Raw genomic sequence first — 19,645 nt, 5'->3', positions numbered from 1 at the left:
TGTGTGTGCATGTGTGTCTTTGCTTCTGTGTTTGCGTGTGTGTGTGTATGTGTGTCTTTGCATATTTTTATGCGTGTATACACCCGTCTTCCATGTTGAATAACAGTTTCTCTCATTCAGGTGAGTGAGACCTGATTGGCTGAGGTTGCCAGGTCCTCCACTGGCTCTGGGCTGAGTGGTGCTGGCTTGCCCCTAGAGTTTAGACAGGGCACCACAGCCCCTCCCTCCGGTTGAGAAGCAATAACTTATCTTCAGCTCCCGGGCGAAGCGCAAAGCTGTGGAATCAAGGACAATTTCGCTTCTATTAGAACGGCGAGACCGGTTGTTTCTGCAGTGAAAGGAACTTTTGTCCGTGACCGGGCCTTCTTATCGGCCAAATCTCCACCCTGCAAGTTCTGGGCCCAGATCCATCCCGTCTGGAGCTTGAAAGGTCCCGGCCCGGGAGATACAGGTAGGGTAGGTATGCAGGGTCCGGGGCAGGAGACACAGGTAGAGCAGGTATGCAGGGTCCTGGGCAGGAGACACAGGTAGAGCAGGTATGCAGAGTCCTGGGCAGGAGACACAGGTAGAGCAGGTATGCAGAGTCCTGGGCAGGAGACACAGGTAGAGCAGGTATGCAGAGTCCTGGGCAGGAGACACAGGTAGAGCAGGTATGCAGAGTCCTGGGCAGGAGACACAGGTAGAGCAGGTATGCAGAGTCCTGAGCAGGAGATACAGGTAGAGCAGGTATGCAGGGTCCAGGGCAGGAGACACAGGTAGAGCAGGTATGCAGAGTCCTGGGCAGGAGACACAGGTAGAGCAGGTATGCAGGGTCCAGGGCAGGAGACACAGGTAGAGCAGGTATGCAGAGTCCGGGGCAGGAGACACAGGTAGAGCAGGTATGCAGGGTCCGGGACAGGAGACACAGGTAGAGCAGGTATGCAGAGTCCTGGGCAGGAGACACAGGTAGAGCAGGTATGCAGGGTCCTGGGCAGGAGACACAGGTAGAGCAGGTATGCAGAGTCCGGGGCAGGAGACACAGGTAGAGCAGGTATGCAGGGTCCGGGGCAGGAGACACAGGTAGAGCAGGTATGCAGAGTCCTGGGCAGGAGACACAGGTAGAGCAGGTATGCAGAGTCTGGGGCAGGAGACACAGGTAGAGCAGGTATGCAGCATCCTGGGCAGGAGACACAGGTAGAGCAGGTAGAGACCTGATCCCAAAGAGAGTCTGTTTCTGCTGCAACACAAATGCAGCCAAGTGTGGAAACACATCTATACAGACCCTCCCAACCCACCTCCCCCAGCACAAAAGATCAACACTGCAGCAGAACAAAGCCGCCTTTGAACTCATTTCACTTCGAAAAAGCACCCATTACAAAAACAATGATTTCAATTACTTTTTTTATTCGTATATGTAGGTGCGATATTTGTTCGAACATCATTTCAACATAATCATACATTTTCCCATATCCAACAGTAAGAAACTCTGTGAGGTTTGACCCAAACTTGACACAAAACATGTTTGCACTGCAAAAAAAAATGTTTAATTCATCCATTTCTTTGTGTTGAGCCGATGACTTAGCAGATTGTTCCTGGATTGAAAAGGGGGGACCTCTGCTTATGTCTCTATCCACAGTACTGGAAGACTTGCTTATTCCTTTCTGATATACAGTACAGTACATTTTAGTGTGGTTGCTACATGAATAGAATACAGAAGACATTTGAATTACAGAATTTACAAAACCGCATTACTTCCCTAGCGTATGTAAACTTGGCCCACAGAGAGGCAATAGAATCCTACGGGTGAGGACCTCTATCGTCCATGCATACTGTATAAAAGCCCCGCCCCTGTCCAATGCACTTTAGAAAGGTGTTGTTCTCCATTGGCGAATGTGTTCAGGTCAGCAGCAGCTGTGAGGTGATTCAGTTAACCAGCGTGTGCGAAATAAGAAGACTTGTATTAAACCTGCGATTAAACCTGGATTGTCCGCATGTTGTGCAGTAAAAAACAGAGCGTGTGTTAATCGATGTATATGAAGTGTGAATGGCGTCGATACACACTCTCTCTTTGGTACACGTCTGCCCCGTACGGAGATGTAGGATCTATCTTCTCCGTCCTGTTCTGCTACCTCGCCTCTCATTTTAATCAGGGTCACTTTCCCTCCTAACGGAAGCATCCCGTGTTCTCTCTCCTACCTGGCACCAGGTACCAAAGTGACTCGTGTCCGACCATCTGTTCCCGCACTCTGATCTATACCCTCCTGCCCTTCATGCGTCCTTGTACCGCGAGTCAATTCCTTTACTCACTCTGTTCTCTTGTGTCCCCAAAACCTATTCTATATACACCCCAACTAAATATGCACAACCCCCCCCCCCCCTCCCATTCTGCCACCCACCGACAAACCTGCACACACACACACACACACACACACACATTACACACACACACACACCCACACACACACACACACACACACACCTGCACACACACACACACACACACACCTGCACACACACACACACACACACACCTGCACACACACACACACACACACCTGCACACACACACACACACACACACACCTGCACACACACACACACACACACACACACACACACACACACATTTCACTCAGTCTCAGGGTAAAATTTCACGGGGGGGGGGGGGGATTCGACAGCATGGTTCATACACAGTTCCCAGTCAGTCAGCGTACTCCCTCCTCTGTACAGACGAATCTCACGCGACACGCGGTGCTGTGTGGCTCACAGCGGGTTTTTGGTGGTAGTGGCTAATCCCTTTGGTCAGCACCAGGCTGGGGTATATCCACACAAATGAAACATGAGGGCACTGAGCACGGGAGGTCCCCACAAAGCGTGACTGGAGTGGGGGCGTGTGGTTTGGGCAGGGTGCTGGCGGTAAGAAGAGGCCGTGGAAATGTCTGAGGAGTGCTAGAGAGTAGCCGGGCGGAGACGAGACACTGAAAAAAAAAACGGAAAGAAAAACAGGAAGAACAGAAAAAATGCACAAAGTAAACAAAAGGGTAAACTGAGGGAATCAGAATTAAGTGAAACAATCCGTTAAAACGGTATGGAAGACTTCAGTGAAATGTTCAGTCCTCAGATGGGTGCGCTCTGACCAATCGGGTGGAAGGTCGCTATGATGTCACAGTTAAAGAGACCCTTTGATCTGGCCGGCAGAGTGCGTTAGCTTCACCGGTCAAACAATTACTGCCATCTGAGGAAACATTTCAGATTTTATGCAAGGCCAACAAAATTAAAAGAAATGCAAGCAATTGGTAATAAGAACAATGGCAACAACAGCAAATAATAATAATAATAATAATAAGGACAGTTATAATTTATGGCATGGTTAGTGTGAAACGGAAAAAGTTGAAAGACAGGCATAAAAGAAAGAAGAAGAACCTAAACAAATAGGAAACAAATAAATTAAGATAAAATAATAAACAAATTTGCTCAGGAGACATTACAGAAGCTTCAGCAGTTACAGGCACGGCCTTTTCTAGCCTTTCTGCCACTCCAGGCCGGATTACAGACCTAGGGGCGCAGGGCAGGGGGTGGTGGAGATGGTGGCCTACTGGCTCCCATGCCACCGATTATCATAGATGCAACTTGCAGATATTTATTTTCTTTTTTCCCCCTTCATTTGGTTCTTCCCAGACGAATGGCATCCTCGGAGACCGCCATCACTGCCTGCGCCTAGAACCGGCCCTGAGTGGTTATTAGCCGTTTTCCTGCTCTTCAGTCTCTGTAAACTTTGACCATATGATAATAATAAACCCGTTTATAAAAGCAGACTGTCTTCTGTCCACAGAAAGACAGTTTCTGGTGATTTGTTTTCACCAGGATGTAAGTAACTGGAATGCAAAAATTAAGCACAGCACTGACATGTTACCCAAAGGGAGAAATGAACAAATCTGCAAGGTATCACAAAAGCATAATCTGTAGAATGCAGTCTCCATACATTTGTATGAGACTCATATTCACAGCACCGGCCTATAAACAGGCTGGAAAGCACAGGGGTGCCGTTAGATCCAGCCGCTACTGTCGAGGAAAATCTTCTCGAAAACCACAGATGATTTTTGTCAGCGTAAACTTCACTCAAAGTTGGTTTTCTGCATTCAGCCTTCTCCGTGAAGGAAAAACAAACTCTGATTTAATCGGATAAGGACTCTGGGAAGAAGAAAGAGCGGGTTTTACTCGGTGAGATAAAACCACAGGGAGTCACGCCCGGCCAGCCGCGAAGCGGAACAGGCTAGACCCCCCCAGCTGTCGGCTCCAGGTGGAAACACGTCAGCGATTTTGTCCTAATTTGTTCTATTCATTCGAAGAATGGGAAGCAAAAAATAATATTTGTAGTTGTTTTTTTTTTTCATCTGGCATTTAAGGCATGCAGTGACTGACTATTATTCTACCTTTATAAAATAGTCCTTCCAGAACAGATCCTGGAGGAACAGAGGCAATCAAATTGCCTTCTCTAATGAGGACAATTACATTAAAGTCAAAGGCAGTTTTGAATGCCCCCCCTCCCCCACAAAACAAGCAAATACCTGATTGATGAGTGGATGGATATCTTAACGATGGGACAGAGATATACCCGTGGAAATGGAGCTGTTGGAATGAGGTGTGTGTGTGTGTGCCTGTGTGTGTGTGTGTGTTTGTCTGTGCCAGCTCCTGGCTTTGTGAATGGCAGTTGGCACTTTTGGGAAGGGTGCCCTCCCCTTCCCCTTCCCCTTCTCCCTGCCCCTGGCTCTGTTCAGAATCGGGTGCTCTCATGTTTCAACATGCGGATTTTGGGGAGCCCCCCGTCCCCCCTGTACCCGTACCCCTGGTGCTGGTCCTCCAGTCATCGGCCGCTGCTGCTGGAGGTGGAGCTACTGCCCGAGCTGGAGCCGCTGGAGCTGCGGTCCTCGAAGATGGAGATCTCAATCTGATCACCAGGGGTCAAGGGTCAAACGGCATCCAACCCAGGTCAGTTTCCCCTCTGGCCCATTCCTTCCCAATTTTTCTGCCTTTTTTTCTGTGAAGCATCTTTGTGACAGTGCTTCTGTAAAAAAAAAAGCTCTATTTCCAAATGATAGATGAATAAATATGATTTCATATTCATATTCTCGGTCTGCTTGAGCAAAACCACTGATGGTGAACCGCCATTAGAGGCATCGATGCCACCACAGTGTCTGGCTGTCTGCACATGACTTATTGCAGGAGAGACAGCCAATGGGAATAGTTTTTTCCTTAAAGACGGCATGTTTCTGTCCGTATCAATAAATGTCAATAAATATCAATGAATGTAGCTAAAATATCCAACGGTACATATGATTGGACTCATGAAATAAGAGCAGAATTTGGTATACAATCCCAAAACTTGCCTTCCTTGCCCCCATCACGCCACCCCCCTACCCCCCTTGCCCCCAAACCCCCCCCCCCCTTTTTGCATCCTCCCTTCCTGAAAGGATACCACTCGCATGCCTCTTTCAATGGGGTCGGTGATCAGAAGGCCGCGGGGGGCGTAGATCTTCTCGTTCTGCTCCAGGATGTACCTGGAGATCTTCTTCAGCACCTGTTCAGCAGTGGTGGGGAAACCTCCATTAATAATGCGCATAATGTTCTATGAGGGTGTTTCAGTTCATGGATTGAACTTCCTGAACTGACCAAAACTGAAACTTTACCGATCAAAATTGACCCCAAGCCTTAAGAACCCCCCACCGCCCCACATTCAGGCAGGCACAAGCACGCACAAGCACACAAATACACACACACACACACACACACTTCCCAGGCCAGGGCAGCCCCATATTTAGAGGAACGGGGTCCCTGGGGACTGCAAACCCACACACAGACAACACAGAAGTTAGTTTTGATGAAGCAACACTTCCCCTCTTGGCTCATATACACTCCAGCTTTTACGCCAGTCTGTTCATGTGTGGTCTCTTATCGTGCGTCAACACTGGTGCATGCCCTCTCAGGACCCCGAATCGCATCTTTCACTGTGAGTGTTTTTGCAGATTTTTTTAAAAGATAGGACAAACAAACATCATTCATTCAGAACCAAACTACAGGGTAGTGATAAGATCTTCGTATTTGCTCAAATCTGCGGAACATGAAAGAACGTGCTTCCGTTCGACTGACCCGTTCAGCGTTTGCGTGCGACGCGATGCAGGAGTTCCGGAATTTTCCATTTCCTTCGTTTTTTTTTGTGTTTTTTTTTGTTCCATTTCAGGGTTCGTACAGAACGGGGACGTAAACGAGCTGGAGGCAATTGTAAGTGTGTCCTTCTGGAAGGTGTCTGGTGGCCCTGAAACTTAAGCGGTGTGTTTTGATTGGCAAGGCCAAGCGTGGCCAGCGGCTAACAGGTGCGGGAACATGCAGAACAGAAGCGGAGCATTCCTGTGTGGCAGAGCACCAGGCAGTACATTTTTATCTCCTAGTCCTTTCATTCAGACGCCTGTGTGCTTTGATACCAGCCGGCGTGTTCTAACGGGTCATTTCAAATGGGTTGTGGATACACTGCTGTGAAGAATACAGAGTGCACGTCTGCCAAGGCAATCGAGAGGAAAATGTAAATTGCAGCACCAGTATTACTGACTCCTCTTTCAAGCGCTTATACAACGGCTTGGCTTGAGTACTCAATTCCGATTGACTGCAACGTGTCACGGACATTATTTTTCCGTAAACCGCTGGCTATGAAGCAGCATCGTCAAAAGATTAATTGCAGTTCTTAAATAGTGCACATCAACGGACTCGATAAAACAAGCACGGACAATGATGATTTTTTTTTTTTTTTGTGATAAATTGCTCGCAAACCAAGCGTTATAATATCATACCTAGAACAGTGTTAATGATCTCAAGATCGCATCTCGCGTAAGGGCTGTGTCCAGCCACTGCCAACTCAAGTATAGTCGGCTTGATGTCCATGAATGAAGTAAAGTAGCTAGTCTAGTTATAGCATGTCATAAGGTTGCCAACCATCCCATAAAATAATGAATCGTCCCCTAATTTGTAAAGTAAAAAATGTGTTCAGTATTTTGTTCGGTATCTTTGAATCTTTGAGAATGATTACTTATTGTTTATCCTCGGTTTTGAATATAATTCAGTAGTTGGCTAGCTAGCTATGCATGATGCAACAAACTGTGAGACCTCAAACCAAACAAAATTTTAATATTTGGAAAAATTTGCCACATAACCATCCCCTGATTTAATTGGCTAAAAGCTTGTTCTCTCCCTTTCCGCCTCAGCTGATGTGTGGTGAGCGTTCTGGCGCAAAAAAAAAAAATGGCTGCCGTGCATCACCCAGGTGGGTGCTCCACGTTGGCGGTGGCTGAGGTGAGTTTCCCCTTCATCACTGTAAAGCACTTTGAGCATCTGGAAAAGTGCTATTTACATGCAGTGTTTCATTCATTCATTCATTCATTATTATGGTCAGGTTTACACACAGCATGGTTCTGGAACGGGAGCGACAGCTGAACTAGTGAGAAGCGGGCATGAAAACCATAATAACAGCTGTGCTGTCACCAGTCCATAATTTGTGACACTTGGCATCATTTCCCGTCAGTTTTTGAGCCGGTACGCCACCCAGCTGGTGCGCTCAGCTAAGAACATGGTTCAAATTATGAAGCAGCGAACTGACAAACTGACATATTTGCACATTTGTTGGAGATCAACAAACGTATCAGCACAGCTGTCGTGTTTGTTTACAATGTAATAAATGGCAAGGGGTTTTATTGTATACTGCTGACAAGAGCCTTTTGAATAATAATAATAATAATAATAATAATAATAATAATAATAATAATAAAACTTTGAGTGCTTTTCTTACATGGTTTGCAAAGTTTTCTTGCCCTAAAAGTATACATATAATAAAGAAATAAAACAAAATAAAGACAATTAATATTGAACAAAACAGTAATACAGCTATAATAATAAAGTAAAATATTAAGGCTTTTATTTTCCAATTTTGTCAGCTCTGGTTGGGTATAATGGGATTTTTTTGAGAGAAACTATTCTTGTATTAGTTGTAGCAATTTCCTTGACTAATTGACTAATTTCCTTCAGTGTGTGTTGCTTTGTCTGCGCTTATTTCGATGTTTCTTCTCAATTTCGAATTCACTCGGTTCGAGATTCCTTTGGCTCAGTGGTTGATTGCAGGGCTATGAGGATCAGCTGCTGATCAGTGCCTTGGAGACCTGGCTGTTAATGAGTCATTGAGAGCAGCTGTCGTGCATTCTTCTGTTAACCAATCAGGGTGTGACCACACCCTTCCTGTTGGGAATAAAAGAGGCAGGAAATGCCTTGCTCGTGTTCCACTTCTGATCCTGATGTCTCCCACTACACTCCTCATCTCAGCAGCCTAATTAGTGGGGATCTCTACTAATCAATAGGACTTTGTTTGAGAGTTTCTTTGCTCTGGTTGTCAGACAAATGCTGTGTTTGTAAGGGTACTGAGAAGCCAGGTCATTTCAGGGTGTTGTATTTGAAGAAACAGACTTTCGCTGAGTCACCTGCAATAGAGTGGTTAGCAAAGCTAGCCATGGCTATTTATTGCAAGTTTATACTGCTTGCCAAAATGGCTGCCTAGGCCTGCAGGCATTACTAGTTTTTATTTTTATTTTAAGTTGAGCAGCAAAATCCTCATCACATCTACACAATTCCTGTTGTTTATAGTCTGTTCAACAGAGAAGAGGCTGTAAATTATAAAGGGAAAGGAAGAAACTGCCGATAAATACTTTGATTTCCTTTTTGGAAGAGGCATTTGTTCATGAAAGTACATTGAAGAGGAATTTTTAAACACACCAACTTCTGTTATATAAATTTATTCCTCCTTTCCTTATTTTTATGTGGTTGTAACTGGTACTCAGACTCCTTCCTGATCCGCAGGCGTTGGGGGGAAAATGGGTAGTTGTGGTTGACCCAAGAATGACCTTTCAGTTTAGAACCTTCCTGGAAATTTATGGTGAATTCCTCCCACCACATGCATTCATTTGCCAGGAATGTTTTTTTTTTTTTTTTTTTTTGTGTGTGCTGTTAACAATGATGTGGTCAAAGACAATGTTAGTGGAACATTTTATCTCAAAAAAACCAATGGAAATAGAACTTAAAATTATCCCGATATTCTGGAAAAGGTTGGAACGGGTAACGTAGAGCGAAGCGGAAGGCGGCGCCCGACCTTCTCGTAGCGCGTCTCCATGCAGAGGAAGATGACGTAGGCCGTGGCGCAAGCCATGCAGCCCTCCAGATAGGACTGGCCGCCGATCTTCTCCGCCTCCGCGTAGAAGTTATTCAGCGTCTTCACCGTGTCCTCGAACAGAGACCGCTCGACCTGCCCCCGGAAGCCGAAAGGGACACGGTGGTCAACGTTTCAGGAGTGCCGCGTGACTTCACTTTCTTAATGTGTTTGCAAACCTAAATTGCACTAATCGCCCTCGTTTCGTGTCAGTTGGTCTGGATATAAGAGTGCATTCAAAATAAATGCAGTGCACTGGAGCATTCTTTAGCGAAACCGAATTTATTCTGCTTCCACCGAGCCATTCAATTGCTTCCCACAGTACGTCAATAATTAACCATTCTTTTTTTTTTTAAAGAGAGAGACCGCGTTTTCAATTAAGCTGAATTAATGACCAATAAAGAGCTTGGAGGCCGCGATGTGGAATGAAACGTTCTGAGACGTCGGCTGCTCTCCTGGGCGGAACGTAGACGTGACCGTTCCCTGCACTCTCCTCTGTTCTTCACTTTTTTTATTATTTATAAATTATTTTTACATCTCTCACAAGTTGTGACAGTCGGCACAAAACTCATGGTTTCAACACCGGTAACCAAGGGAACAGAATGACGGCAGTTCTTTTCTAAAAATATCCTATCCTGTTTGATTCGATCTGAGCGGCTGCCATTTATTTGCCGCTGTAATGTTTTATTAACACTTCAACGAAGTTCGTTAAGATGTGGAGTGTCCTGACATTTCAAAGAGGATGGCTGAGTAATCGCTGCTGGTCCCACAAAACTCTTATGAAAATGTAAATTCACAGTGCCCTCCAGAATTATTGGCACCCTCAATTAATATGAACAAAAAAGAAAATGCTGTATAAAAATTATCAAATGCTTTCCATACTCAGCAATATGAGGACCTTTAAGAGAAACACACTGCACACCTCAGCTTCATTACAAATTCTACTTCCTGCAAACATCAGAAAGTCTGTGTCTGTTCCAGAATTGCAAACAACAGTAACTCAAATGTGGCATGCTAAAAATATCATTCCATCTTTTTTCTTTCTTTTTTTTTTTGTCTACCTTGGGAAGAGATTCTGCAGGCACCACTGATTCTTAGTTATTGCCATTGATGGGGAAATGGGCATTTTCAGTCATTTAGCTATTTTTTATAGCCGTTGCCTGATTTATAGAGGTCAACAACCTTGTCTCATTTCATTTATGACTTCTCTGACCTTCCCCACGTTGATGGATGCCTGAGGGATTTTGACATGTGTCACCTCAAATCTATATCCCAGTGTGGCAGGAAGTTCCTAAAGGTTCAGTTGAACTTAAGTTTGTTTTTAAACAATCATTTTTTTATTTAACCTTTATTTAACCCGGAAAACTCCCAAAATCTCTTTTGCAAGGGGGGCCAAGGGGGACATTAGAATTAAAGGTTAGATTTCCCTCATGCTTCGAGTGCAAGCTGATAAATAACCATGTCAGTTAAAAAATAAAAAATAAAAAAATTACATTAAATTTTTCATTGCTTGATGCCCTTCAGGTTCAGATGAGAACACATGTGCGTGTGACTTTAGAGTAAACAATTTAAGAAATAGATGGATGGATGGATTAACCCTGCCCACACCTTCTTGGCTTTAGCATTAGTCATTTGGTCCACGGCAGTAAGTCTGCTGAGAGAGATCGCGGGAGCAGACTCACCCTGCTGTCCAGCTCGGAGGGGAACTTGGTCTGGAACTTGCAGACTGTTCCCTCGCTGTAGTCCCGCTGGATGAAGACCTTGGTGGCCAGCGAGGCGCTGTGCTGCATCTCCTGCAGGGTGTGGAACTGTGGAGAGACAGATTAAGTGACATTAAATGTTAAATGTGAGGTTTAATCTTTGTGACTGTAGCTAAGGGTCAGTTTTTCAAACAGCATCTTCTCTCTTTGCTTGACAATGCTTCTTGTAAACCTGTCAATATGACACATCGTTTCACATTGTAAATGGAGTTACAGTGCATGTACCATCCATTTTAGATTCCTCTTCAGGCATAAAAGTTTTAAACAAACCGGCAAGTTTTGTTTCACAGATTCACATAACCAGTCTTGGAAATCTCAGGGGTAGTGATTTGGTGAAGCAATACGTGCGCGATGGAGTTACACAGCAAGGTCACAGTTTGCTAAATTACCAAAAAAAAAAACTGCAGAGCAGGGAGATGGGGAAATTTATGAGGGGATCACTTTCTTGTTAAGTAGTCGCTGACAGGGCTGTACGCTTTCCCATTCCACCTGCGTCAGCCTGTAGAACATTCCGGAACAGTCCAGAAATTCGCACAGCCAGCCAAAAACATGGGTTCACACACGCAGCCTCGTAGGATAGGTACGGAATGTTACACATCTATATAAAGTCCCTCACTTGCTTAAAAATACTTCACATTATTTTGTGGGGTATTTAAAAATATATATATTTTCTCTTATTTGCAGGCTTATTCACATCAGTTTCAGTATAACTGTTTTTTTATTAATTTTTTTGTAATGCAATTTATACATTTCGTACTTCCGTTTATTTTATTAGGAAAATGAATGAGTCTCTCTCTCTCTCGACAATCTCTCCTTCCCTGTCTTCTGTATTCCTACTGCCCGCTCTCACCGCAGCTCAAAGCTGTTGAGCTGAAGTACTTCATCAGCACTCTGTGTCTCAGTGTGCTGAGTTACACGTGCACTAAACAGCAGCTATGTGTTGAGACACCTGGCACATGACAGCCATCGCCACGGATACCCCGATGACTCACTGCGCTTAGAGCTGAGCTGATTGGTCGCCTCCTGCTCTGGACGAACGTGCAGTAAATGTTCTGGAAAAGTTCAATAGCCTGTTCCTGCCACTTTTACAATGAAATCAGGGTACACAAAATCCAATATATAAGGGCTCAGTGCGTTTTTTAAAATCATTCTGGCACATAATGTCCTATACAGCTGTGCACACCAGTGCTGATTCTCTCCTACACTGGACCATTGTAAAATGGTATCAGTTTTTCACGGCCGTTTTGAATGAACCACCACTGCACACCAAATATCAGGACAGGCACAGGAAACTGAGGGACAGGAAGCAGGGTGAACATACAAAGATAGCTCTTCCCAAAGTGAGTAGTCAAGGCAGCACAAATGATTGGAAAATCCTGAAGATGGCAGGAAATAAATGATTGAACAGTTTGAGAGCCCAGCTCTCCGGGTACTCTCTCTCCCCCATGTTGTTCACATTAAATGTGTCATTCATAATTAACGGGGTCTGGCTGGGGGAGGCTGGTATTCAATCAGAGACACGGGCCCTGTTGGCATCGGCTGCAGCATCTCCCACTCCTGGAAGCTCACCCAATCAATACCGCAGCTCTGACCAGCTGTGTTCCTCCACATATACAAGTGCAGAGTGACAACACCCAACAGCTATCGTGTACCCTTAGACCCTCTTACTCAAATCATGCTCCTCGAGGGCCGAGATAAGCTGGTTTTCCCGCCCTCCCTTGAGTCAGCTGTGAATACAGTCTGGCCAATCAGTAGCGCTAATTGTTTTGTTAATTACCTGGGAGAAAAGAAAAAAAACCAGGGCCGGATCTGGAATTGTGTGTGAGTGTTCATGTCCTAAGAGAATTTACTGGAGCGATGTCACAACCTCGTGCTCAGTCACTGAACACGAGCTCATGCTCAGTCACTGAACACTGCGGATGTGTTCTGCCAAGCCTTGGGGGAGAGGTGGAGGAAGCACATTTGGACAGGCAGCAGGCTGTCTGTGATAGCCATTACATTACAGGCATTTAGCAGTGTTTTGTAGTTCCAATGACCTTGCTATGCACTTTCGTACGTCGCTTTGGATAAAAGCGTCTGCTGAATAAATGTAATGTTCTAGAACTTTTACAAAGCACTTACACCCGATAACATGTGAAAGATAAAAACAAGACAAAACAAAAATTTTGTCTGGCTTCATGCCCAGCCTTGGGATGCCCATGTTACGAACTGGCCTCATGCCTATAGCCTCTCTGTACTGAATGTGGAGGGGGGGGGGGGGGGTGGGGGGTCTGCCGTCAGCCAAGAGCAGTCAGCAGGGGGGAGCCGGAACAAGGCTTTACGGGGGTGTTATTTTATATTAACAGGGATATAACCACAACAACAACAACAACGAGAGAGAGGGAAAACGTGGGGGCGGCTTAGACCCCACACAGTTTGCAAGGCAAAAACTGCAAGACGGCAAGACCACAGTAAGCCCACCAGGAGCCAAAATGGCCCCTGAATGGCATATCATACAGTAGGAGATATTTCCTCTGACTGACAGACTGAAGGGCTTTTTGTATTTGATGGACCACCTACGCATTTATTGTGCAGTCATGTCTGGATATTGAATCAAACGCAAAAATGTTCAAATTCTTTTTTTTTTTTTTTGTAAAAACATATTCCTGTACAGACATAAAAATAAATAAAATCAAAAAAAAGTTGCTGCACTGCAGCTCATATTGGCCTTGTGACAAAAACACATCATTTGTATGTCAGGCTTGCACGTGATCTCAGTGAGATATAAAACATACCCAGTAATTACTGTACATGCCCTTCAGTCTTATTGTCATTGTCATATTGTCAATGATATTGATTTTTACCTAGCCATCAAAGGTAAAGCAGATGTCCTGATTTGAAGGATTAAGCCAAATGAAACCTAAAACCTATAAATATATATTATGCCCTGGAAACTCAGTCCCCATTCTGTAAATGGTGGAACGATGGAAAATTACTGCACGCACTTCGAGAGGGCTGTTTAAAAATCCTCTCTGTTCTTCAGACTATGGGAGTGAAAAACATAGTGGTGCTGGGTGCTCAGTGGGTAATTAATCAAGGCCTGTCTTGTTGCTTTGGAGACGAGCCCAACTGCTGCCATGGATTCTCATCAGCAGACGTGTGTGCTGTGATCATACGTGGTGTGCAGTACAACCTAAAGATTGTCCATGGTTCAAACCCAGGGAAAGTATTTGGTTGGTCACACATGTTTAGAAAAGGGCTGCTTTCTCAGCTCATCCAAGCAAACACCTTTTCTAGGGTTCATTTTCAAATATTATATAGCACACACACACACACACACACACACACACACACACTGTGGACTTCCCGACCATGCGGAGGTTGCAGTTGACAACACAGGATTAGAAACACAGCAGTCAGAGTCAAAGGTTGTGGTTAGAAATATATATATATATTTATTGAAACTGATTACTGGGGAAGGGTAAGGGGAGAAAAGCAACTTAAGTTCTTCCCTTCCTCTCCAGGGCACTGAGGCTCCTCCTGGGAAGAGATAAAGGAGATGGGCACATTAGATGGTGCCTGGGGGGTGCAGGGCAGTCAGGTCCGGGGCTGTACCCTTTCTCCGTCTGCCCCTTGGGCCTTAGGGCTATTGTCCTCCAGCCCTCGGTCTGTGGTGCGAGAATCCAGACTTGCACAGGCAAGGCAGAACTCCAATACTTCACTATTTCAATTCTTCAGTTGTTCAGTCACTTCAGCAGTTTCTCTGGCGCTTGTCCACCAGGCAGTCCTTGTTGTCTCTGCAGGTGTAGCTCAGGTCCTTCCTCACCGTGCGCTTAAAGAAGCACCTGCAGCCCTCACAGCTGCACACCCCACAGTGCTTCCCTTTTCTCTTCATGCCCATGGCCAGGCACTTCGGGTAGCGGCAGTACTGGCAGCGGTTTTCTCTGGCGTCTGGGGGGGAAAGGGCCCGGATGCATCAGTCGAGCACCACCCGGTCCATGAGTGGGGGGGGGGGGGGCATCTCCTTCCACCAGGCAGCGCAGAAGCAGGTGAGGAGAGAAGCCAGGTGTGGCTCTGTTGAGTAGTCCCAGCAACATTGCCACTCTGTTGTTCCTCTGCTCCTTGAAAGCCCTGTGAGCTAATCAACTTTATCTGCCTCAGGTGTGCTCCAGCAGAGTGGGAAATTCCACAGTCCTGCACTCTGCTGCAGCTCTGTCCATGGTGCTGAACCTGGGGAATCTCACCTGGTCTGCACAGTGCTTTCCCTTAGTCCTGAAATCCTCCAACAGGTAGTTGGGGAGGTAATGGCCTCTTACCACTTGTCCTAGTGGTAGGGCTGGCTGCTGTGGTGTTACTGGTGTTTCTTCGTGGAGCACCGATAAGGGATCGGGGCGCCACAACACACACACACACACACACACACACACACACATGTCCATACACGTACACCTAAACATGCACACACACTCACAAACATGCATACACATACTTAGAGGCAAATATACTGATCATTGCTGATGCGACTGGCAAGATATTTTTAAATGTGTGTGTTAAATAAATTGCTCTTATTCTGTTTTCCCAAAAACTTTCCATTTTTACGATACGTATGTATTATTTCTCTAAGGGCAAACATGAGCCACTCTTCCAAACATTATATCTTAAACACCAACTGCAGCCGTTCCACATCCCTCATACAGGAATCTTATAAAGCAAAATTAAATCACTCACTTTTGTATTTAACAATTCATCATTACATTCATTTCCTGAAACCAAGAGCAAGCACCTCGTACATTATTGACTGTGGTTGTGTACTATAAGGTCAAGTCGCGAAGCAGCCTACAGCAAAGTCTCCTTAATTCCTTATTCATCCGGAGTTCCGTGTAGCGCGAGCGTGTTAGAATACACTGCGCCTGTTTGTGCTGGGAGCTACTGTCCGCGGTCCTGACAAGTGTTCACGTCTCGCGGGGGTGAATTACCATCAGCAGCCTGTAGTACAACGCTGTGACCTGGCACTGATCGCTCGCAGCTCCTCGCTTCACCTCCTACACTAGAGACAAACGTCTTGTGTTTTCCCGAGGCAGCTGAATGTAAAACACCCCCCAATAACCTCCCACCACCCCCTTAATTTCCAGCTGTATAGCTAGACTACTCGCTGTTAAATCTAAAAAATATAAATAAAAAATAAAAAAACAACCAAGACTCCACGACACTATGCATTTTCTTATTATTTTGTATTGCTAAATTATGAAGGTGAATCCCCATCCACTTTGAGAGTTTACATGGGGAGCCTTTCAACGTTAATGCACCATCATTTGTCCATCGTGTTTATTGCGGAATATTGTCGTGTTCGAAGTATTTCCCCATTAATAACCTGTCGCGTGTTTTAGTTAATATACAATACTTTGTGTATGCGAGTAGAGACATAACTTATCTCTCTTGAAATTATCTTTGTCGCAGTTCGGTGTAATAGCAGTTCACGTGTGTCCGGTATCGAAGAAACCCTATTTGTGCACTTGTAGCTTTTTTGCATTCTATAATGAAACGAATTGACACGGAATACGATTCTAGACCAGCTTGGGATTTCCGTCTAATTTAACTGCTTATAAGGCAGAACATTGGCTAAATTTATTTCGATTTAGCCGTAGGGCAGGTGCATTGGAATTCACCAGACACAATCGTCCCCTTAAATCAACGGGCATGTGTATGTCTGTAACTAATAACGCAAGTAATAATTTTTGTTCGGCGAAAAAAATTCAGCATTACTTTGCATTTTCGGTAATTTCACAATGAAAATATTTTCCATTCAATGTGTCGTACGTAACAGCAGGCGGGTATATAGAATAATAATCTGCTTCTTACCTCTGTCGCCATGTTGCCATTAGACAGTGGAGGATCTGTCCCGGTGCTGAAATCGTTCCAACTAGCTGTAGTGGGACACCACGACTGAGCGTCGCCGGAGGGCGGGGCAAAGTGACGGGCGCGCAGGAAACAGAAGCCGCGAGGGTCGTAACCGTTACACGCAGGGGATATCACGCGACCTCCATTACTCCGAGGTGAAAACAGAGGGAGTCAGACTGCCTGTCGGGTTCCGCTGCTATCACCAAAAGGGAGACTAAGAGATGGAGACGTTGTTAAAGTAATCACTTGATAAATTAATTGCACAGCAGCATTAATATATTCAAATAAATGGTAGTCGCATGCACGTTGCTTCTGTGAAGAGAACTTTTTTTTTTTTTTTTTGGTTCCCGGTTTTCATTTTCGTGTGTAGCGTGGTTTTTCATATTGTGTGATCAGTGTTTTCTCGTCGCTGCATGTAGCCTAATACACGTTATTTCAGACCACAGTGCGTAGCTTACTTATCAACATAAAATTTGGCTTTTATTTTGCCATATACAGGCAGGGGTTGGTGAAAGCCAAAAGGAAGCCTTTAACACACAATGTCTGTGTCCAGCTGTCAAACATGATTGCTGCCCATACCATTACAGATCAGCAATCTCATAGAATTCATTGGGTTCGATGATTGCTCATGCTCTGTTGTATAACAGCCAAGGAACATGCATAAAAGACACTAATGGGGTATGATGTTTGGCTGCATCTTTTTTTTTTTTCGAAACCCAAACTCCCTCCCTAATTTGTGACATCCAATTAGCTATTTTTAGCCGTGTTCATGTGGCGATCCCCACGGTAGGAGGGGGTGTAGGCTCTGCGATGCTGCTGCCAGCCGGTTTGTTCTCATCTATGAGCTCAGTGGGAGGAAAACTCTTCGGGGGCCTGATTTACTAAGACCTTCAGCCTGTGCAAAACCATCCAGCTCATGTATAAAAAAAACACCAATGACATGCCCAATGATTGGTCATGGTATTTGTTTTGCACCAATCATTGGCTGTGTTATTACTGTCCGCTGAAAGGTTTTGCACGCGCTGAAGGTCGCTATAAATCAGGTCCTTAATGTGCAGCTTTGGCAAGTAGTCCGCGCAAGTGCGATAGACCAGCAGGGGTCACTAGAGAGCAATGAAACACAAACCTCTAACTGACTGAACCCTCCTGCCTCTAGGTAACGGGTCCTCAATCTTATCCATATTGGGCCGGTGTGGGTGCAGGCTTTTGTTTCAACCAAGCAGTGACACACCTGATTCTACTAATCAAAGTGTTCAGCAAATACACTAGTGCAGGGATCATCAACTCTGGCCCTCGAATCCAAATCCAGCCCTGGTTTTCTTTTCTCCTGGGTAATTAGTGCTACTGATTGGCCAGACTGTCGTCACACCTGACTCCCAGGCAAAGGGAGGGTGGAAAAGCAGCAGTTCTCGGCCCTCGAGGACCGTGAGTTGCTGATCCCTGCACTAGTGGTTGATACACACACACACACAAGCATATCAGCAGGAACAGGGAAGGGGCCCAGGGCTGTGCCCTAATAAAATGTAAGATCCAACACAAATAAAACATTAATGAATTACAGTAGTTTATTATGTGAAGTGGAACATGAAATATCAAAAAAACTAAAGCAAAACAGAAAAAACAAATAAAATCCTATCTCTAGTATGGAGACTGCCTTCACTACCTTCACCTCCAACCTCTCTTGTAAGTTTGGCCAGCTAAGCCAGTTCCTAATCCACAAAATCAATACGGCACAGAACACAAAGTCCTTAAACCAAGTCCAGCCTCAAAACACTTTCACAATCCAGTAACAGTCTGTACTTCCCACAGCAAAGAACAAAACTTTCCAGTGCTCCTTTCCAATGCCCCCACACAGGTACTGTATATCGGACAGGCCACGTCAGTTAATTGATTGCAGGCTGCGGTTTACGCGTTCCAGTGAGTTAATTGATTGCAGTTCTGCCTTGTTGTTCTGGGAGCTGCTCGCTGACTTGCCAGTCGATGGAACAGAGCCTCACTGCGGGAATGTGCTTCACGTCTACAACTCATTCAAGAAGGACAGCGCCCAGTTCTTTGAGAATTTAGGAGATGGAAATGTACTTTGCGCTCTGAGTTTGTTCCAATCGCTTATTTTATCCATCCCCATCTCCTCTGTCCTCGTTTGACCCAGAAATCGATCGAGGGCCGCCGTCTTTGAGTACATTCCAAATGTGATGGATGTGGCTTCAAACTGATGCTTGACTGAGCAATAACAATCCATTTGCCTCACACATGCTTTCTCGATTCTTCCATCCTTGTGTCTTTTCCGTGTGTCCTTTCCTTGAATTCTCCATTGGGTGGAGCTAAGGAATGATGAAAGGATGAGATGAAAGGATGTAAGGAGGGAAAATAAGCCATTAGAATGAGCCTTCTAATCCAGAACCTCCCATAAAGGCTCATGGTCAGATGGTTGTGGAGGTCATGGAAGTGTTTGACTTCATCCTGACGTTCTAGAAAACCACACTTGAATTTGATAAGCAGTGAGTAAGGGGGCATTGTGTTGGGATACGGGGACATCGGAAGGGAAACAATTGTAAAATATCTTCATATAATCCCAGTTCGATTGTGGAAGCGTAGGATCCACTGGTGACGGATCCACCCATACCATTCCCACATCCACCGCCATGTTTGATAGTTGGCAGCGGACATCGTGGGTTAAAAAAGCTTCCTTTGGCTTTCAACGAATGTAACCCCCTCCAGATGTGAGGAAACCGGAGGTGCAGAAGACTCATCAGACCACAGTACATTTTTTCCACAGCTACAGGGCTGCAGG

General features: G+C 45.2%; 1 protein-coding gene across 1 annotated transcript; it reads right to left on the bottom strand.

Annotated features, from left to right (window-relative positions):
- Positions 1-1,362: 1,362 nt before the first annotated feature.
- LOC135244908 (golgin subfamily A member 7B-like) lies at positions 1,363-17,050 on the bottom strand. Its single transcript, XM_064317578.1, has 6 exons — positions 16,816-17,050; positions 10,900-11,025; positions 9,161-9,313; positions 5,456-5,557; positions 4,824-4,927; positions 1,363-2,957 (listed from the first exon to the last, which is right to left on the bottom strand). Exons 1-5 carry the CDS (start codon positions 16,825-16,827, stop codon positions 4,844-4,846), a joined length of 477 nt encoding a protein of 158 aa, XP_064173648.1. The 5' UTR covers positions 16,828-17,050; the 3' UTR covers positions 1,363-2,957; positions 4,824-4,843.
- Between the last annotated feature and the right edge of the window lie 2,595 nt (positions 17,051-19,645).

The sequence above is a fragment of the Anguilla rostrata genome, chromosome 18 (genome assembly GCF_018555375.3).
Source record: "Anguilla rostrata isolate EN2019 chromosome 18, ASM1855537v3, whole genome shotgun sequence".
Lineage (NCBI taxonomy): Eukaryota > Metazoa > Chordata > Actinopteri > Anguilliformes > Anguillidae > Anguilla > Anguilla rostrata.
Note: the sequence above shows the minus strand (reverse complement) of the source record. Positions and strands in the feature narration are given on the sequence as shown.

Bases quoted from the DNA above. Each gene is read 5' to 3' on its own strand.
- LOC135244908 (XM_064317578.1), bottom strand. The intron at 5,558-9,160 runs GTCGGGCGCCGC...ACTGCTGAACAG, and splicing joins TGGAGACGCGCTACGAGAAG to GTGCTGAAGAAGATCTCCAG. The intron at 4,928-5,455 runs GTATCCTTTCAG...CCTGGTGATCAG, and splicing joins TTGAAAGAGGCATGCGAGTG to ATTGAGATCTCCATCTTCGA.